Source organism: Jaculus jaculus, chromosome 9, assembly GCF_020740685.1.
Source record: "Jaculus jaculus isolate mJacJac1 chromosome 9, mJacJac1.mat.Y.cur, whole genome shotgun sequence".
Classification (NCBI taxonomy): Eukaryota; Metazoa; Chordata; class Mammalia; order Rodentia; family Dipodidae; genus Jaculus; species Jaculus jaculus.
In genome coordinates, this window is record NC_059110.1 from 125,999,473 (window position 1) to 126,018,243 (window position 18,771).

The 18,771-nt window shown below is 49.1% G+C and overlaps 1 protein-coding gene across 2 annotated transcripts in view; it reads left to right on the top strand.

Moving 5' to 3' along the window:
- Slc39a11 (solute carrier family 39 member 11) overlaps positions 1–18,771 on the top strand; it is a 408,615-nt gene that overhangs the window by 123,122 nt on the left and 266,722 nt on the right. Inside the window, exon 5 of one of the 2 annotated variants that reach the window (XM_045159412.1) lies at positions 12,390–12,534. In XM_045159412.1, coding sequence (XP_045015347.1) covers positions 12,390–12,534 — 145 coding nt within the window. The remainder of the gene's footprint in view (positions 1–12,389; positions 12,535–18,771) is intronic. The other variant, XM_004655147.2, reaches the window with a different exon arrangement.

Consider the following 18,771-nt stretch of genomic DNA (forward strand, 5'->3'; position numbering starts at 1 on the left):
AATTAATTAATGGACATGCCAGGGCTTCTAGCCACTGCAAACAAACTCCAGACACATGTGCCACCTTGTGCATCTGGCTTTATGTGGTTACTGGGGAATCAAACTCTGGTCTTTAGGCTTTATAGGCAGTGCTTTATCCTCTGAGCCATCTCTGCAGACCTGTGAGGGGGGATTTTGATCACGTTAGTTGAGGTGGGAAGATCCATTTTAACTATGGGCATCACTCCGTGGACTGGAGTCCTGGCCTGTATAAGGAGCAGAGAGCTGGCTGAGCAGCAGCAGGCGTCGCTCTTGGCCTCCTCACTGTGGACTGCGTGTGACGCGTCCTTCAGTGTCCCGCCACCATGCTGGAGTGTGACCTGGAACTGTAAACTGAAATAAACCCTTCCTTAGACTGATTTATTTTTGTTTACTTTTGTTTATTTATTTGAGAGCGACAGTCAAAGAGAAAAAGAGGAAGAGGGAGAGAGAGAGAGAAAATGGGCGCACCAGGGCCTCCAGCCACTGCAAACAAACTCCAGACATGTGCACCCCCTTGTACATCTGGCTAACGTGGGTCCTGGGGAATCGAGCCTTGAACCGGGGTCCTTAGGCTTCACAGGCAAGTGCTTAACTGCTAAGCCATCTCTCCAGCCCACAAACAGATTTTTGTCAGGTATTTTTTCCCCCCCAGCAATGCAAAGTTGAATAATGCAGGTTTCTATCTGCTAAGCCCTGTTTTAAGTGAAAGAGACTGAGTTTGTGGGTTGATGCTACAATGGTTATCTGTGGTCTGGGTCCGTGGAGGCTGCTAAGCTTATTATTGCCTGCGGCGTTTCCTGTGCCTGCGTGCACGGGCTGCAGAAGACGGAAAGAGCTGAATATTCCTCCCGTTAGCATCCGTGTCCTGACCCTGTGCCACCAGAGATGTTCCAACACAAGGGGCACCACAGACTTAACCTTCCAGACCTCGGTCCTCACGTCCACTGACTTGGTGTGGTCCATAAGATGCACCTGGAGCCTTGGCAAGCACTGAACCCTGGAAGCAGAGTTTCAGGCTTACCGCTTGAACCGGCTCCATGTGGCGCCCCAGAGGATGAGCAGACCCATGGGCAGAGGAAACAGTGGTGCCCGGCCAGCAGTCAGCTCGTCTTGGCCATCGGCCTACAGACCAGATGCGTGTGGCATCCCAGGCCATTCAGCCCTGAAGGAGCCACCAGCTGGCCCGATGCAGGAGCAAGCCTAGGGGTCTGGCAAGAGGGGCCAGCGACTGCGCAGCAAGAGCGATCGGTGGTGTGTTTGGTTGCCTTAGGGGCAGGTTGTCGGAAGCACGTGAGCTTTTCTGGGAAGGTCTGAGGGGCCCATATGTCCTCCTATCAGATATGTGAGAGAAAAAGCTGCTTGAGGACAAGGAGCGGTTCTTAGACTTCAGAGAAGCCGGGAAAATAGCTCCAGCTGGGACACGCGAATGTGGTTTAGTGACGGGTAAGCGCAGGGCTGGCGTTGTATCAGAGCCGTAGTGTATCCACCAAAGGAGGAGTAGAAAGCAAATTGCCTTGTTACACTTAGGGCCCTGCATTCTTTTAGCTTGCTAGGAAAGTTACATCTGGCACTAAAAGAAATACCATCATGGTTTGGAAGACTCTGCCACACTCCATCTCTGTCACCCACACTGGTGAGACACCCAGCTCTCTGGGATACAAGTGAAGAGCCACCCACCTAGAATGCCTCTAGGCTGTCTCTACAGATCCTCACAGAGCTGCGTCTTGGTAGAGTCGTGTCAGGTTTTAAAAATCTGTTTTAGGTGATGAAATAGGCTTGATTCTGAATAGTCATTTGACATCAGAAATAGGAGATGACTTTGTCCCTGAAAAGACAGTTCGAGTAATCGCACATTGACATGGCTTCAGTGTAAGTAGATGTCGGTAATCAGTTGCCTCCATTGTGGAACTTGAGGCTGAGGTCAGGTGGGGAGGAAGGCGGGAGACGCGGCCTTGAGGGATCCCGGGTTTTCTGGTGGGACGATCTTACCTTAGTGGGGGGGGGGGGCGCTACGCTGCCTGCTCTGTGTTGACTAGGCGGGGCATGGGGGTGAATACATCAGTGTCAAGTCACAGGCTGCCTATCCTCACGTGGCCTTAGGATTGATACTGATATCTGCACATGACCTTCCTGAGCATAGAAGTGGGGTGCTGGGAGAGCACTGCCAGTTATTTATTTATTTATTTATTTATTTATTTATTTATTTGAGAGCGACAGACACAGGGAGAAAGACAGATAGAGGGAGAGAGGATGGGCGCGCCAGGGCTTCCAGCCACTGCAAATGAACTCCAGACGCGTGCGCCCCCTTGTGCATCTGGCTAACATGGGACCTGGGGAACCGAGCCTCGAACCGGGGTCCTTAGGCTTCACAGGCAAGCGCTTAACCGCTAAGCCATCTCTCCTGCCCCCAGTTTTTTTTGCAGATAAATAATTTTGTTTTATTGACAACTTCCATAATTACAGACAACAAACCATGATAATTCCCTCCCCCTCCCCCCTTTCCCTTCATCAATCCACTCTTTCTCCCCACCCTCTCTCAATCAGTCCGCCTTCTATTTTGATGTCATCATCTTTTCCTCCCATTATGGGGGCCTTGTGAAGGTAGTGCTAGGCACTGTGAGGTCATGGATGTTTAGGCCAATTTGTGTCTGAATGATTGCATTGTAAGGCGTCCTACCCTCCCTTTGGCTCTTACATTCTTTCTGCCACCTCTTCCACAATGGACCCTGAGCCTTGGAAGGTGTGATAGAGATGTTTCAGTGCTGAGCACTCCTCTGTCACCTCTCAGCACCATAGTGCCTTTTGGGTCATGCCAGTGGTCATTGCCAACCAAAAAGAGAAGCTTCTAACATTAACATGTGGGTATGAACGTTAAGAGAAGTGCTTACAGGGCAGTATGGTGAGCATAGTGTATGCGTCTGGCCAGGAGCCCTGCCTTGTGACAGCTGCAGAGCTCGCGATTCCTTCTCCCTCCTGTGCGCCGACCCCTCGTCTTGCTTGCGCGGTGTGCAGCGTGTTTCCGTCGTTTCGGAGACAGGCAGCGCAACTCCTTTCCCCAAGCTACTGCGCGCGGGGCCCTGACGGCAGCTCCGAAGCGCACAGCTCCTGCTTGAAGTACTTGGTGGCTCTGAACCGGTCAGGAAATGTAGAAAGTCTCCCTGCAGTCTGGCAGCAGATGGCTAAAGCAAGTGAGGGTGTTGGGGGAGGAAGGAGGAGACATACTCCATCCATGGGGGGGGGTGCACCCAGGAAGGCTTCTTAAAGGCAGGAGCTCAGCTTCTTCAGCCAGGACTTTGAAAGCCTCAAATACAGAGTAACTCAAAGGCGGAACCGCCTTGCTCACTGCTGATTGGATATTGTGTTGTTATAAGGACAAGGGGCCAAGGCTCACAGGCAGAACTAGTGCCCTGGACAACGTGAGAGGAATCTAGGATCCTTGAATTGTCACCCCGTTGTCTCTGGGCACCCTGACTATGACACACACACTCCCTGAACACATAGGTAAACGGAGGCACTGAGGATAGCAGTTGACATGACTCTGCCTCAGTGTTTATGCCGCCTCTGTCCCTGGGTGCTTTGAGGCTGGCCGTTGGTCACCCCGAGCCTGTTGGCTCCTGGCAGACGGCTGTTCTGAGCTCCCCCAATAGAGAAGGTCATCTGTTATGTAAGTGTCATCCATATTCCGGCTGGTGATCAGGGGCGACATTTAATTTTTTCCCATTATGTGGAATAATTCAAGATGGTGTTATGAGTGTCGCTGATTGTGGCAACCTCTCAGTCATAAAAAGCAGCATTAATTATTCAACGTCACCTTGTGTGTATGGGTTAAGCGGGGATGGCAAGAGGTAGAAGCGGGGAGGGTGCATGCAAACCTCCGGCAGCGGCTCCACGCAGGCGGGCCTTGCACCCTCTCCCATCTGGGTCCCTGGGGTGAGGACCCTGGTCCCTTCTCCCCTGGCGCAATGTCCACTGGGAGTGCCAGTTATTCCTCTGACCCTGTGCTTGGTTCCCCCCGCCCCCGGGGGGTTCTGACCAGTCAACAAAGCTCACTTTGAAGAATCTGCACTCTTGGCGGGGGGGGGGGGGGAAGCTTAGAGTTTGCACAGCCTGGGGTTGTGGGCACGTGGGACGCAGGTTGAGTTGCTCCTACCACGCTCATGAGCGTGATGGCAGGTGTGTGGCTGAGAAAAGTCAGGGCCATGCCCTGGCAGCTCAGGAACCAGAGACGGAGGTGCTCGGTCCCCCCTAGCCAGTTGGCCGTGACTTTGAGACACCCCAGTGGGGAAGGACCAGGGCACAGGTGATGTGCAAGGCAGTGAAGGTCGCTGCTGAGCTGCACAGCAGTTGCATCAAGCTCACCGCAGAGGCGCTGGGGGCCTGCAGCGACCTGGTACCTGCTGGGGTTTAGCCAGGTGCGCTCTGCAGGGGCCTTTCGTTTTTGCCACTCTTCTCTCCTCCTGGGAACACCTGTATCCTCTCTATTCTAGCTTTTTCTTTGGGCGACCTGTTTCCTTAGGAGTTCTGGACTCATCAGTAGCCGGCAGTTGCTGTTCTCACGTGGGGACAAAACGATGACCCACAGCACCTGGATTGAAGTTCCCGAAGGAGATGTGCACGCCGAGTCCTGGGGCCTTCCGCCTCACTGTGACATACGTGTGCCTGTCCCTCCCCTTCCCTCCTTCATTTCATCCATCTTTCCTCTTCTGCTGTTTTCCTTCTGGCCAGCGCTATTCTCCTCAGCTCTCTGTTTCTTTGCGTAGCTTTTCCAGAGTGGGTGGAAAATATCCTGTTTATTCTAGGCAGGAACTGGCCCTCAAACCACATATGATAATAATAGTGATGATAATAATAATAATCATGAGAAGAACTTCCACTTCGAGAGCATGGCGGTCTCCAGTTTTGCTGCCTTGGATGGGTTCTGTCTTCTGCCTCTAGCAGCCCACTCCGGGCTGAAGAGATGGTTCAGCAGTGAAGGCACTTGCCTGCACAGCCCAATGACCTGGGTTCCTTTCCCCAGTACCCATGTAAAGCCTGGTGCACAAAGTTGGCCCATGTATCTGGAGTTTGCTTGCAGTGGTTAAAGGCCCTGGTGCACCCATTCTCTCTCTCCCCCTCTTTCTGTCTGAATGCTAATAAGTAAGTAAATAAATAATTTTTAAAAGCTCAGACAAGCACTCGTTGGGTTGGGTCAGACAGGAAGAGCTGGCGCAATCATGTGTGTGCCCTGGATAGGAACGCGCTCTTCCCTTGCTCGCCCTGTGGAGTTGCCATGATTGGGGGAGGGAGCATGAATGGAAAAGCCTGTCACAGATGAAAATGAGCCAGCCTCTGTAAGGAAGAATGCCATGTCTAGATAAGCCAGGCACTGTGAAGGTCTTCTTCGGGTCTGGTCTCTCCTGCAAGGCTGGGGCTGTTTTCTTTGAAGGCATCTTCAGTGGCTCTCACCTGTGGTCCAAGTGCCCAGTGAGCAGACGGGGTTCCCATGTTTTCAGCCCAGGAGGCCAAGAGCCACCTTGTCCTTGTAGGTATTTTCTGCCTTTCCTCAACCACCACTGCCAGGGACATTATGAAAAGAGCCACCAAAGCAGGGGATCTTCCCATGGACAGAAGGGCACGTTTCCTCATCAGCATCTGAGAGGGGAGGGAGAAGCATGTTTGGAACCCCAGCAGGAAATCTGAGTGGAGTCCTAAGAGTCTGGTGCCTAAGACCTGAGGCAGGTGTGTGGGCATAAGAGGGTCCACTTGGGTACCCCTCTGAGATTCTTCTGTAGCTCGATGTTGCACATCTGACCCCACCTTTCCTTTTTTTTTTTTTTTGAGGTAGGATCTCACTCTGGTCCAGGCTGACCTGGAATTAGCTATGTAGTCTCAGGGTGGCCTCAAACTCATGGCGATCCTCCTACCTCTGCCTCCTAAGTGCTGGGATTAAAAGCGTGCACCACCACATCTGGCCCCACTTTCCTTTTTAAAATATATATTTATTTATTTGCAAGCAGGAAGAACAGGGCGAGGGAGGGACAGACGGAGAGAGGAAGGGAGAGAGAGAGAGAGAGAGAGAGAGAGAATGCATGTGCCAGGGCCTCCAGCTGCTGTGAACGAACTCCAGATGCATGCACTACCTTGTTCATTTGACTTTGTGTGGGTATTGGAGAAACCCAGGTTGTTAGGCTTTGCAGGCAAGCCCCTTAAATGCTGAGCCATCTCTCCAGCCCAAATTGTGCATTTATTTTAATTTTTAATTTTTAATTTCAGGGAGAGAGAGAGAGAGAGAGAGCACGAGCAAGCAAGAGCTGGGGCCTCGAGCCACTGCAATGCACTTCAGACGCATGTGCCACCATGTGCATCTGGTTTATGTGGGTATTGGGGAATCAAACCTGACTCCTTAGGCTTCCCAGGCTAGTTCCTTAATTGCTAAGCCATCTCGCCAGCCCTCATTTTTCTTCATAACATTGAGTCAGCCACTTGATACATACAGAGCTGAGGTGCCAAAAATATTGATGGTCACCGAAGAAGTTAGTCTGAGATGGTGGTTCTCAAGGTCTTTGTTTCACATTGTTGAAGAAGGGAGATGCACGCGGACCAAGGAGTGAGAAAGGGAGAGCAGGCTTATTAAGAAAAGAGCAGCAGATGCTTGGTAGTCAGAGGGTCCTGCAGAGGATTGCCCCAGGGTGCCTGGTTCAGAGGCTTTTTATAGGATTTATGATTGGGACCAAAAGTCTCAAGTAATTTTATTTTGAGATTAGTTAACTGGGGGACTTATCGTGGGCTGAGCCAGTGAGAGGCTTGCATGGTCCTTTCATGCCATCCTGGTGCAACTGAGCTAATGATCACATGCTGCTTGTCCAGTTGGGGGGTAGTCACGTGATGAAGTCCTCAACAGTACGTCTTTGACCTGTTTTGTGAGGTGCTGCTCTTGGCTGGTGTAGTGTTCTGACCCCGACGGGTGTTGCCTGTTAGTTAAGCTGTCATTCTTTGTCCAACTATGCTCTCTTTGTCCCCAGTCACGTGACTAGCTTGTAGTCTACAGTGGTCGTTTGCCCTACCGCCTACCGGGAGCTAACTCCTGCCTTGGCATCAAAACCTCTGATTTTCTAAGCTGTCCTCGATTGGTGCGTCATGGCCTCTCCAAGGAGAATGAAAGATTCATGAGGAGAGGGACTCTGTGCTTTTGTGTTGTGAGGAGCTGGAGCAGCCCCGGTAGACAGTTGATGCTTGATTAAAAATTTACTGAAAACATCTCAGTAGGAAGACAGCAGTCTTCCTCCAGGAAGTGACAAAAGTCTTGAAATTTATATTCAAAAGAGCGTGTGGGGGCTGGAGAGATGGCGTAGCGGTTAAGCGCTTGCCTGTGAAGCCTCAGGACCCCGGTTCGAGGCTCGGTTCCCCAGGTCCCACGTTAGCCAGATGCACAAGGGGGCGCACGCGTCTGGAGTTCGTTTGCAGAGGCTGGAAGCCCTGGCGCGCCCATTCCCTCTCTCTCCCTCTATCTGTCTTTCTCTCTGTGTCTGTCGCTCTCAAATAAATAAATAAATACATTAAAAAAAAAAAGAGCCTGTGGCTTCCCAGCGTATTCTGTCATCACACGGGAGCGGAGGGGTCCTGGCCATGCTGATCGTTCTAAGTCGTTCTAAAGCAGACCTTCTCTACCCTGGTGCTGTTGACATCTACTGGGGTGTTCTGTGCCTCGCAGCATGTTGAGGGACATCCTTGGCCCCTACCTAGTAGAGATACCAGCAGGACACATTGGAAGCCATTTCTCAATGTGCTGGGGCCCAGAAAGCTAAAATCACCCAGTCACAAAGCACTGTCCTGAAAATTGACCTAGGTCTCCCCAGCCTGTGCTTTCTGAGTGGCTCCAGTCTCAGCTCGGTGTGTATTAATGCCGTGGCATTAATGAAGTGACTCCCCCCACACATCTTTCTCCCAGTCCTGCATCAATCACCTTGTAAAAAGAATGAAGACCGAGGAAGGACGTCAGCTGATGCCTTTCAAGGCGAGGTGTGTCTCTCACACTCCCTGGAATGTCAGCGGGAGATATAGAATTAGAAATAATTAAAGCAGATAAACAAAGGGACCTGCGACGCTGTGGCCTGCAGCACATCACAGACACCAGCTGTCGCCTGACTGGGACTAAGAGGGGGTTTCTGCAGAGGTGAGGACTGGCCTGCTCGGAATCGCTCCTGCACCCAGGATCATGTCCATCTGTAGTGCCAGCCTTGACCGTGATGCTGTGAGCCGGCTGCCACTCAGTGTGACAGAGGGTGATTCCTGGGATTAAACAGCGTCTGGGACTGTATGAGACTGGATAAATATGGTGGGGGCTTCCTTGTTCCATTGTTAAACAAGCTTAATGAGACATTGGTATTCTCGTTCAAGTGTTACATAGAGGACATGATGAATAAATGATTAAAGCATTATAGATGCATTAGCCAAATGAAACATGAAGACATACTTATGTATTCATTTTAGCATTTAGTTGGGAAGAAATTATGAAATAAAATATTAGTATCTGTATTAATTACTTTCCATGTTGCTGCGACTGCTACCTGACAAAAATCAGCCTGATGGAGTAAGAGTTTATTTGGGCTTAGTTTGAGGTGGAAGTCCATCACGGTGGGGTAGGCATGGAAGCATCTGGTCGCACTGTGTCCACTCAGGGAGCAGGGAGTGATGGCTGCGTGGTCATGATCAGCCCACTTTCTTCTTTAGCCCAGCACCCAAGCCCACGGAATAGTGTCATCCACAGTTAGGTCAGGTCTTCCCATCTGAACCTAATCTAGGAAATTCCTTATAGACACATCTAGAGTTTATCTTCCATGTGATTCTAGATCCTATCAACTTGACAATTGAGATTGTCTGTCACAGTTTTCTTGATTACCACAGCCATTGGCATACCATTTAAAAAAATATATTCATGAGAGAGATTTCCCCCAAAAATGTTTTAGTTTTTTTCCTATGAATGGATAGTCTTCTGCAATTGGATTCTAACCTTTGTTTTCTCTCCCATGAGTATCACATTTTTTGTTTGGTTTTTGGATTTTCGAGGTAGGGTCTCACTGTAGCCCAGGCTGATCTGGAATTCACTGTGCAGTCTCAGGGTGGCCTCAAAGTCACGGCAATCCTCCTACCTCTGCCTCCCGAGTGCTGGGATTAAAGGTGCACACCAACCATGTCTGGCTTCTGTTTATTTTATTTTATTTTTTTGTTTTAGTATCACGTTTTAAAAAATGAAAACTGCTATTTGTTAGAACTGTTTTTACCTGGTGTTACAATCTGAATTTTTTGAGTGCTCTCAAAATTCATATGTTGAAATCTTATTTCTAGGGAGGCTTGAGCAATGGGACCTTTGGGAAATGACTAGGTTGGGACTAGGGTTAATAAAGACACCGGAAGCTCCTTTGATCCTTCTACCATGTGGATACACAGAATCAGAAAGTGACCAGACATGGAATAGCACTGTGCTGACATTGTGCTCTTCCCAGCTTCTAGAATAGGGATGAATGTTTTTTACAGGTAGCCAAGTTTATATGGTATATGTCATAGTGGCCTGCGTAGACTGTGACATCTGGCTTACAATAAATGTATCCTGTGGGTTTTTCTTTTCTTTTCGCTTTTGGAGATGGTGATTCTACCTGTTTTCAAGATCTCTGGATGAAGCTCTCGGTTGTGTCCTTGGTTGAGCCCCTCACCTATCTTATTTCTGTTGGCACAAAACTGTGGCTTCTCCTGATGACTTCCTGACAGAAGCTTATGTTCCAGCATGGCTTCATTGATTTGTTCCTAGCTCTGGAATAAAGCTTCGTAAGAGCTGAGAACTCAATCTTCTTTGCCATGTATCTACAAAGTTGGTTGATGGGTGACTCAGTTGCTCTAAGGACATCAGTATATAATTGCGAGTATGTTTGCTGTTTTGATTTCATGAGAAACGTGAATAAACAAATTGACTTTGGATTCTGAGCAATGGCTATGTGATGATTGGGTTAGTCTTTGTTACCAACTCGACTGGATTTCTACTCACCAGAATGTGTGTGGGTGTGTTTCTGTGAGGGCATTTCCAGACATGATTAACTGAGGGGCTGTCTCTGGCCCATGATCTTGGGGCCTGAATAAATGTATAGATTAAGTGGAAGAAAAGGAAAAAGTCAGCTGAGCCCTCACATTCCCCTTTCTTTGCGTTATGGCGTGCTGTCCTCTTCTGTGAGCTTCCCACCGTAATGGGCTAAAACCCTGAGAAACCATGAGTCAGCGTAAATCCCACCTCCTTTAAAGTTATGATTTCAGATATTTTGGTTACAGAGACACAGAAGTACCTAATGTAGGAAATTGGTGGCAGGAATGGGGTTGTTGGTATACAGAACCTTAGTAGCAGGAGTGGGGTTGTTGGCATGGCTGTGCAGATGCTGGACCTTTGACTAGCTGATGGCGACACAAATTGGAAGAGTTTGGAGATTTGGGCTCCAGAAGCCTCAGAATGTTGCTGTAAGCAGAGATTAAAGGGTGACCTGGTGGCAGCTCAGGGGACCAGGTTTCTGAAAGTAATGCAGACAGGGAAGATTGTGCTCATGAGGCTTTGGGTTGGAGCAAGGACTCTATTTGGAATTGCACTAGAGGCCATTCATGCTGTATGTGGCAAAAATTTTGTCTACATCTTGTCCATGTCCGAACATATTGTGGGAAGCCGAGTTAAGAAGTAACAGGCTAGTTAGTTTGATGGAGGAAACCTCAAGATAGCATCACATTTAGGTGGCTGCCTGGTTATCCTGGCTGGTTTGAGTAAGGTTTACGGAGACTGTGGACACAAAAGCAAAGTGGAAGGTGTTGAAAACCATGAAACCATGAAGGCAAGACCTGCAGAGGAAAGAGGTGAGTGCTGTGGACAGGGCAGGCTGTTGCTGAAAAGATAGCATCAGCAGCGAGAATCCAAGCACTTCGAACTGAGGTTGGAAATTGGCCGAACCCCACTGATTACAGGCTCCAGGGTATAAAACTTCCAACTCATGTGAAAGCGTTTCCCTTGACAATCGAGAACCACTAGGGTACCCTGTTTGTACAGGGATGTCCTAGGGACTTACTTCCCAAGGTTTAGCCTCCTAAGTACTGGGAGGCCACTGTAGCTGTGGTTCAGGGGAGTCCAGATACTCATGACTTTGGTATTATCCTCGTAGTACTGGTTCTGTAGGCATGTAGAATATAAAAGTTGGGCTGGAGGGATGGCTTAGTGGTTAAGGCATTTGCCTACAAAGCCAAAGGACCTGGGTTCAATTCCCCAGGACCCACGTTAGCCAGATGCACAAGGGGACGCACGCGTCTGGAGTTCGTTTGCAGTGGCTGGAGGCCCTGGCATGCCCATTCTCTCTCTATCTGTCTCTCCCTTTTTCTCTGTCAAATAAATAAATAAGGAAAAAAATAAAATAAAAGTTATGAGAACATGAAAGTTTCCATCCATATTTTTAAGGAAGGATCAGGTGGTCAGGCAGTGTACACCAGGATCAGACTCGCTGGTCTTTGCTCCTGAGAGGGTGATGTGTGAGACTGAAAGGGGGAAGCCTGAGCTACAATGGAGACTGAAGGCTATTGGAGACACTAGGAATGTGGAATGTGGACTCTCTGCTGAGAATAGGTGAGGGCAGCAAGTGGGCTCAGCCAAAGCGAAATGCATGAAGGCTACAGATGACATGATCGTAGGGGTTGGGTCGCTCAAGCGCATTGGAACACACGTGCTCCAGGCCAGACACGAAGCCATCGAATTTAATATTGCTCCTTTTCTTTGGTTTTGCCCCTCCTTGCTCTTCCCCCATTCCTCCCATTTGAAATGGGAATCTACCCTGTGCCATGTGTATTGGAAGTATGCAATTTATGTTTTGATTTTACAGGAACTCATAGCTCAGATTTGCCTTAAGTGTCAGAAGAGACTTTACTAGTTCCCTTGTTTTAAGGGGTTGCTTTAGTGATGTGGGGGGTGTGTGTGTGTGTGTGTGTGTGTGTGTGTGTGTGTGTGTGTTGGGGACAGAGCCTAGCCGAGGATTGGGTGCTTAATGCAGAAGTGCTCTATTGCTGAACTAAATCCCCAGTATCTGTAAGAGAAACTGAATTTAGACTTCTCTTTTTTTTGTTTGTTTGTTTGTTTTGTTTTTTGAGGTAGGGTCTCGCTCTAGCCCACGCTGACTTGGCACCAATTCCTTAGAGGTTATTTCTCTTTTACAGCCATCACAGTCTTCCATCCAAAGAGCTTATCATCTTTCTGTATATCAGGTCCAGCCTGAAAGCTTGGTCACCCCAGGGCCCAGCTCAGCCTCACTGCTCTTGGTGGACTCAGAGGCCTAAGAAAGTCAGAGGTTCTGTAATAACGCCACTGCTTCTTATTTCAGGGTGCAGCAGAAGACCCTCAGACAGCCCTGGCACTGAACTTGGACCCTGCTCTGATGAAGAAGAAATCCGATCCCGAGGGCCCCACACTGCTGTTCCCAAAGAGCGAACTTTCCATCCGGATAGGTAGCGCTGGTCTTCTTTCAGGCAAGCTCCCTGCTGCAGACGCTGAGCCGGCCGGGCCAGGCGTCTCAGAGCTGGGGCTGGCGGTGGGCGAGGGCGCGGGGTCAGCGGGGAGAGGTGCCACGCAGCCTGCCCCCCAGGTTGCTCACCTCAGTATGCATGGTGGAGTGCTGCGTGCCTCTGAGTCTCATTTGTTCTTGAAGCCACCTGCCCAGCGTATGGGCAGCGGTGGTACTTTCTGCTTATCCTTCCAACTTGCGGAAGTGGACAGGGGTTTGCTCCGTAGGTACTGGGTCCGAGTTAGGTAAGAAAGTATGAGCATTGGTTCTTATATCTTCCCGACTCTGATGGAAACCTGAGTGCCCCTTTCATTTATGTGACGATCAGCTGTGTGGTTCATTTGGGAAACAGTAAAAGTGTCTTATTGATTCTCATGGATTCTCAGACTCTAGCAGCGAAGTCACTCTTTCTGTTCAGTTAGAGGGAAGGATCTTGCCACAGAAACCAGGCTGTGATGTCTAAATCTCAGCGGGGACAGCTGAGCAGTCATGTAGTGCCATATTTTTCAGTCACCGGGGCAGACTTCTCTAATTTCTCAGAGTTGTTTATGTAGGACATTTGACTCATTTAAAAGCTGATTCGCTTGAAGAAATGTGTGCTTGTCTTCTGAACCAAAGTAGGAAGTCCTGCGGTGGGTCCTGGAAGGGCCCAGCGATGTTCATCCCTCAATGTCCAACTTCTGTGGACCATGACACACCCCGGGGAAGATGCTGAGAATGGGACCTCAGCGAGTTGAGAAAAAACATGTTGGTGACTGGTCACCATCTTTACCGTTTGACTGAAGAGGACAAAGTCCTTTCTAGTTCCCATGCTGGAATTGCAACTTGTTTTTTCCCCATATTTAGGCTAAGATGATATTGACCCTTGTGGAAAGTATGTAAGAAACTCACAGCCCTATCTCAGTGACCTGTGTTCAGAATCTGCCCTCCAGAGTGGGCTCAGTGACCCGTGTTCATAATCTGCCCTCCACAGTGGGCTCAGCAACCTGTATTCAGAATCTGCCCTCCACAGTGGGCTCAGCGACCCATGTTCAGAATCTGTCCTCCAGAGTGGGCTCAGCAACCTGTGTTCATAATCTGTCCTCCACAGTGGGCTCAGTGGTTGGTGTTCAGATTCTGCTCTGCATGATTGATGCGGGAAGAACTTGGATGCCTTCTCTCTGGTTACTCCTCCCTGCCTCTCACAGCTTCCAGGTGGGATTTCAGCAGGAAATAATATTCACCTAACAAGAGCTTAAGCAGTCGAGGCTCAGATGCCCATGGCCCTCTGCTCCCACCCCTCATCTGGCTCCTCCTCAGCCTATCATGACTGCTAGGAGTCCTCTCCATGGGAGGATCATCGTTGGTGATGATGCTGGGCCCTGTATTCCTATAAAACGTCACTTTGGGGCTGGAGAGATGGCTTAGCGGTTACAGCATTTGCCTGAAAAGCCAAAGGATCCTGGTTTGACTCTCCAGGACCCATGTAAGCCAGATGCACAAGGTGGCACATACATCAAGATTTCATTTGCAGTCACTGGAGGCCCTGATGCACCCATTCTCTTTCTCTCTCTCTCCCTCTTTCTCTCTCTCAAATAAATAAATAAAATATATTTAAAAAATGCTGAGTCCTGGGCACACAGCCCCAGGGGTCTGCCTGTGGGATCTCACCTGCAATGCTGTACTCAGCTCCCATGTGCCCTGGGAAGACTTCTCAGATCTGATTCAGAGCTCGCTGTAGGGCGGACAAGTTAGCTTGGCTTTTTTCTATTCCCTTGCTTTCTTCAGAGCCACAGAACTGGGAGATGGAGGGAGGAAGAGATAACAGTCCACATGAAAAGTGAAAATTCTTTTTTTTCAACATTTTATTCACTTATTTTTAATTTTATGTATTTATTTATTTGAGAGAGAAAGAGGAGAGATGGAGGGAGGGAGAGAGAGAGAGAGAGAGAGAGAGAGAGAGAGAGAGAGAGAGAGAGAGAGGGAAAGAGAGAGAGGTTGAGGGAGAGAATGGGCACTCCAGGGATTCCAGCCACTGCAAACGAGCTCCAGATGCATGTGCCCCCCTTGTGCATCTGGCTTACGTGGGTCCTGGGGAATCAAACCAGTATCCTTTGGCTTTGCAGGCAAATGCCTTAACCACTAAGCCATCTTTCCAGCTCAACATTTTATTTATTTATTTGAGAGAGAGAGAGAGAAAGAGGGAGAGAATGGGCATGCCTGGGCCTCTAGCCACTGCAAACAAACTCCAGATTCATGTACCATCTTGTGCATCTGGCTTTATGTAGGTACTGGGGAATCGAACCTGGTTCCCTTGGCTTTGCAGGCAGGTACCTTAACCACTAAGCCATCCCTCTAGCCCGTGAAAGTCCTTTTGATGAAGCTTTTCCATGGCAGTGTGGCCAGGATGGGGCCCGAGATGCTGACTCTGCTAAGGCAACCCAGGGTTAAGTGGTAGGGGCTGTGTGGAGAGAGATACAGCCCCTCTCTCTCCCCTGCCCCTGGGCACCAGGCACAGCCCCATTACCAGGTTACCAAGCAACCCTCGTAGTGTGGCTAACTGTTAGATTATAGATGCAAACACAGCTCTTTGGGAGCATGAAAATGGCTTGCCCGGACTGAGAGTACCAGCCAGACACACCCGCGGGTGTCAGGCACCTGGGGACCCCCAAACTGACCGTGGTTGTTTGCTGATTGGCCTCCTGTAGATCAAACCCAAGGGTTCACTGTTATGCCGTCAGGATCTGCCCTTACCTCGCTGTAACCAGAGCAAGGAGTCCAGCTAAATGGGCATTTAGTGAGAAACACTAGCCTTTAAAAAATAATATTGCTGCTGCTGTTCTCATGTCCCATAATTGGTTCAGCGGGAGGAAAAGCCAGAAAGGCCGCCCCACAGGAGGGAAGCTCAGCCACCCGGGTGCTGCCAGTGGCCGACCCAGGAAGAGCATTTGTGAGGCGCCTTGCTCTCTCTGCCTGTGCGTACGCTTTGCTATAGCAGCTCTTCTCAAGGCTGGGCCTACTTGGGGGTAGATCTAGGCCAGAAGATCTTTAAAGCTGTCACATCCCCTGTCTGTGTCTTTCTGTCCTTCCTCTCCTATCCCTCACTCCCCACCTACTTTTCTCTCATCTGTCCGTCTATCCTCTTCCATCCCTCACTCCCCATCTCTTTTTCTCTCTCTCCCATCATCCATCTACACTTTTTCATCCCTCACTCTCCACATTTTTTTCTTTCTCTCCCATCATCTGTTCATTCATCCTTCCACCCATCCTATCCCATCCTTCACTGCCCTACTTGTTTCTCCCTCTCTCACTGTCTGTCCTTCCATCCTTGTCTGTCCTTCACTACCACCTCTTTTCATCCATCCATCCATCCATCCATCCATCCATCCATCCATCCATCCCACGAATCCCAACTATCTTCCTTCCATACAAAATATGAGAGCAAGTACTAGAACTAAAAAGTGAACTTGCTCCCAAGCTCGGAGCACTGTGGTCTTAGGCTCCTACCTCAGAAACAAACACGCGTTCTCGTGTCTTGCATGCTCTTGCAGGACTGCTGTGTCTGTGCGGCCACACCTGACTCACCCGTCTGTTCCTTGTGTTTTTGTACTTGATGGCATTTCGGTGTCATGTGCGACACTCCTTGATCCCCCCTGTTCCCGTTACTGCCCATGGCATTACACACTTGATCAACCTTTATATTAAGTTCAGTGTTTTGTTTTTATGAAGAATGCAGCAGAGAGCACTTCAGTATGTGAGCACAATTATATCACTGAGTAAGTTCTAGAAATTAGGCTATGAGTATTGCTGTTGCTGTTATTTGTTTTTAAATATCTGGGGCCCAAACATGTGCACCAAAGGGGTTTTGAGCCTCTTAAAGTAAACGAAACTTTTGTGTCGCTGTGCATTTTCAAAAGGCAAAATTCTGTAACCTTAATCACACCTTAGCTGCCCTCCAGGTCCCAGGCCTCTCTGCAGTTTCTCCCATTCAGAGAAGGTATACTTCCCCTCTCCCTTTCTAGAACACTCTTTAAGCTAACCAATAACACAGGCTTCATAATTTGAAAAGGTGGGAATGAAGCAGGGTGGCTATGGAAATGTGCCACAAAAAGGGTTTTTACAGAAAGATAAAAAACCAATGACCAATAGCAGACATAGTAACAATAGTCCTTTTTATTCCCCAGGAGCTCACTCACACCATGGGTATTACATAAAGTAAAGAAATGATAATGCAGACATACCCTCTTGAAGAGGGCTCTGTGCAGGCAGCTCTGGACAGTTGGCATGCTCTGTGACTCATTGGACCATTGATACTTTAAAAAATCCTTACACTTCTGAATACGTACATTTGTCCAGCACGGTGTTGCACGCCTTTAATCCCAGCACTCAGGAAGCAGAGGTAGGAGGATCTCTGTGAGTTTGAGGTCAGCCTGAGACTGCGTAGTAAATTCCAGGTGAGCCTGGGCTAGAGCGAAACCCTACCTCAGAAAAACAAACAAACAAGCAAGAGTTGGCCTGAGTAATGCTTAGCACCCCAATGGAACTCATCCAGCTTCCATCCCCTCCCCTGCTAGGGAGTCATTGCAAAGTGCCATCTCCTGTGGCCTGGCCTGAAGGCAATGTGGCATTCTCTGGGTTACTTGGGCCATTCAAACTACATACCAGGAGCTTGCAGGAGGCTGAAGTGGTGGAAATGTGTCCTCTCACAATCTTGGGGTCCACAAGTCTGAGGTAGAAATGTCTGCAGGGTTAGTTTCTTCTGAGACATCCCTTTGGCCTGTGTGCGGCCAACTCCTCTGCTTGTCTACCCCGTCCCTTTCTTTGTAAGGACTCCCCACATGGGATTAGGGTTTTCTCCTTGCTGGGACAAAACTCCTGAACAGATGCATCTTATGGGAAGAAGGGGTTTATTCTGGCTTGCAGTTTTGAGGGAAAGCTTCATCGCAGCAGGGGAAGCATGGTGTGAGGAGACAGCTAGCCAGGCATCACATTTCCAGAGCAGCAAGCCACTGTAGTCCAAGTAGTGGGCTTGGAACTGGTTTATGTTACCCCAAAACCTGCCTCCAGTGATCCATCAAAGCCTTCCAGCAAAGCCCCACCTCCCAAAGACCCCTCAGCTTTCCCAAATCACCACCAGTTGGTGACTATTCAAGACACGAGTCTATGGGGTCCATTTCGTTCGAACAGTCATAGGCCCACTTTCCTGACTCCACTGTAATTATGAACGAATTACCACTTATAATAGTATCTTTTCTTTACATAGAGTCACATTCCAAAATATCAAGCTGTAGGACTTGAGCATGTGAATTTGGGCACTAGGAAGAGATCCCAAATCAACCCATCCTGGCATAGGACAAGTTGTGAAGCATCTTCCCACAATGGCCACCAACCTCAGAGTCCTATGTTTCTGTCTTTTGGATTCTCTCACCATCATCCGAGTTCTAGTTTCCAATACCAGCCTGGCCTAGTGGGCTAGGAATGCTGGGAAAGTAGGATGGCAAAAGTTGAATGTCGTTGTGAAGTTACTCTGATGGAGAGAAATTGGAAGGTCAAGTGACTTCCGGTCTGGTCATGTAAAACGGGTGTGGAGCGCCAGATTGAGAAGTTACAGGGTGACTCAGTGCTGTCCACTCCCCTGTCACCTGAAATGAGGGACTCATGGGACTGCAGGCACATTAATGTGAAGGTGTGGACCCCTCTGACTGAGTCTATTCCTCCTCCTCCTCCTTCTTTTTTATTTTTCAAGGTAGGGTTTCACTCTAGTCCAGGCTGACCTGGAATTTACTATGTAGTCTCAGGGTGGCCTCGAACTCACGATGATCCTCCTACCTCCCGAGTGCTGGGATTAAAGGTGTGTGCCATCACACTCAGCTTGTTTCTTTTTATTGCTACCGCACAAAGTTCTACCGACTGTGTGGCTTCCAACAACAGTGGGATATCTGTTGTCTCACAGTTTGGGGGGGGTTGGTTAGGAATATGGAATGAAGGTTGTGGCTTCACCTTCTTTCTGAGGGCTGTGGAGGTTGGGGTGTCTCCCAATTTCTTACGGCTCACAACAGTCGTTGAGTGTGTTTCTGTGTGTGTCCATTTCTGTTCACCTATGAAGATACCAGCCATTGGATTTAGGGCCTATTCTAATCTGCCTTGTGTGTACACAGGCACACACGTGTGTGTTGTAAGCGTGTGCGTTGCGGGTGCTCGTGTCCTGTGCGTGCGTGTGCAG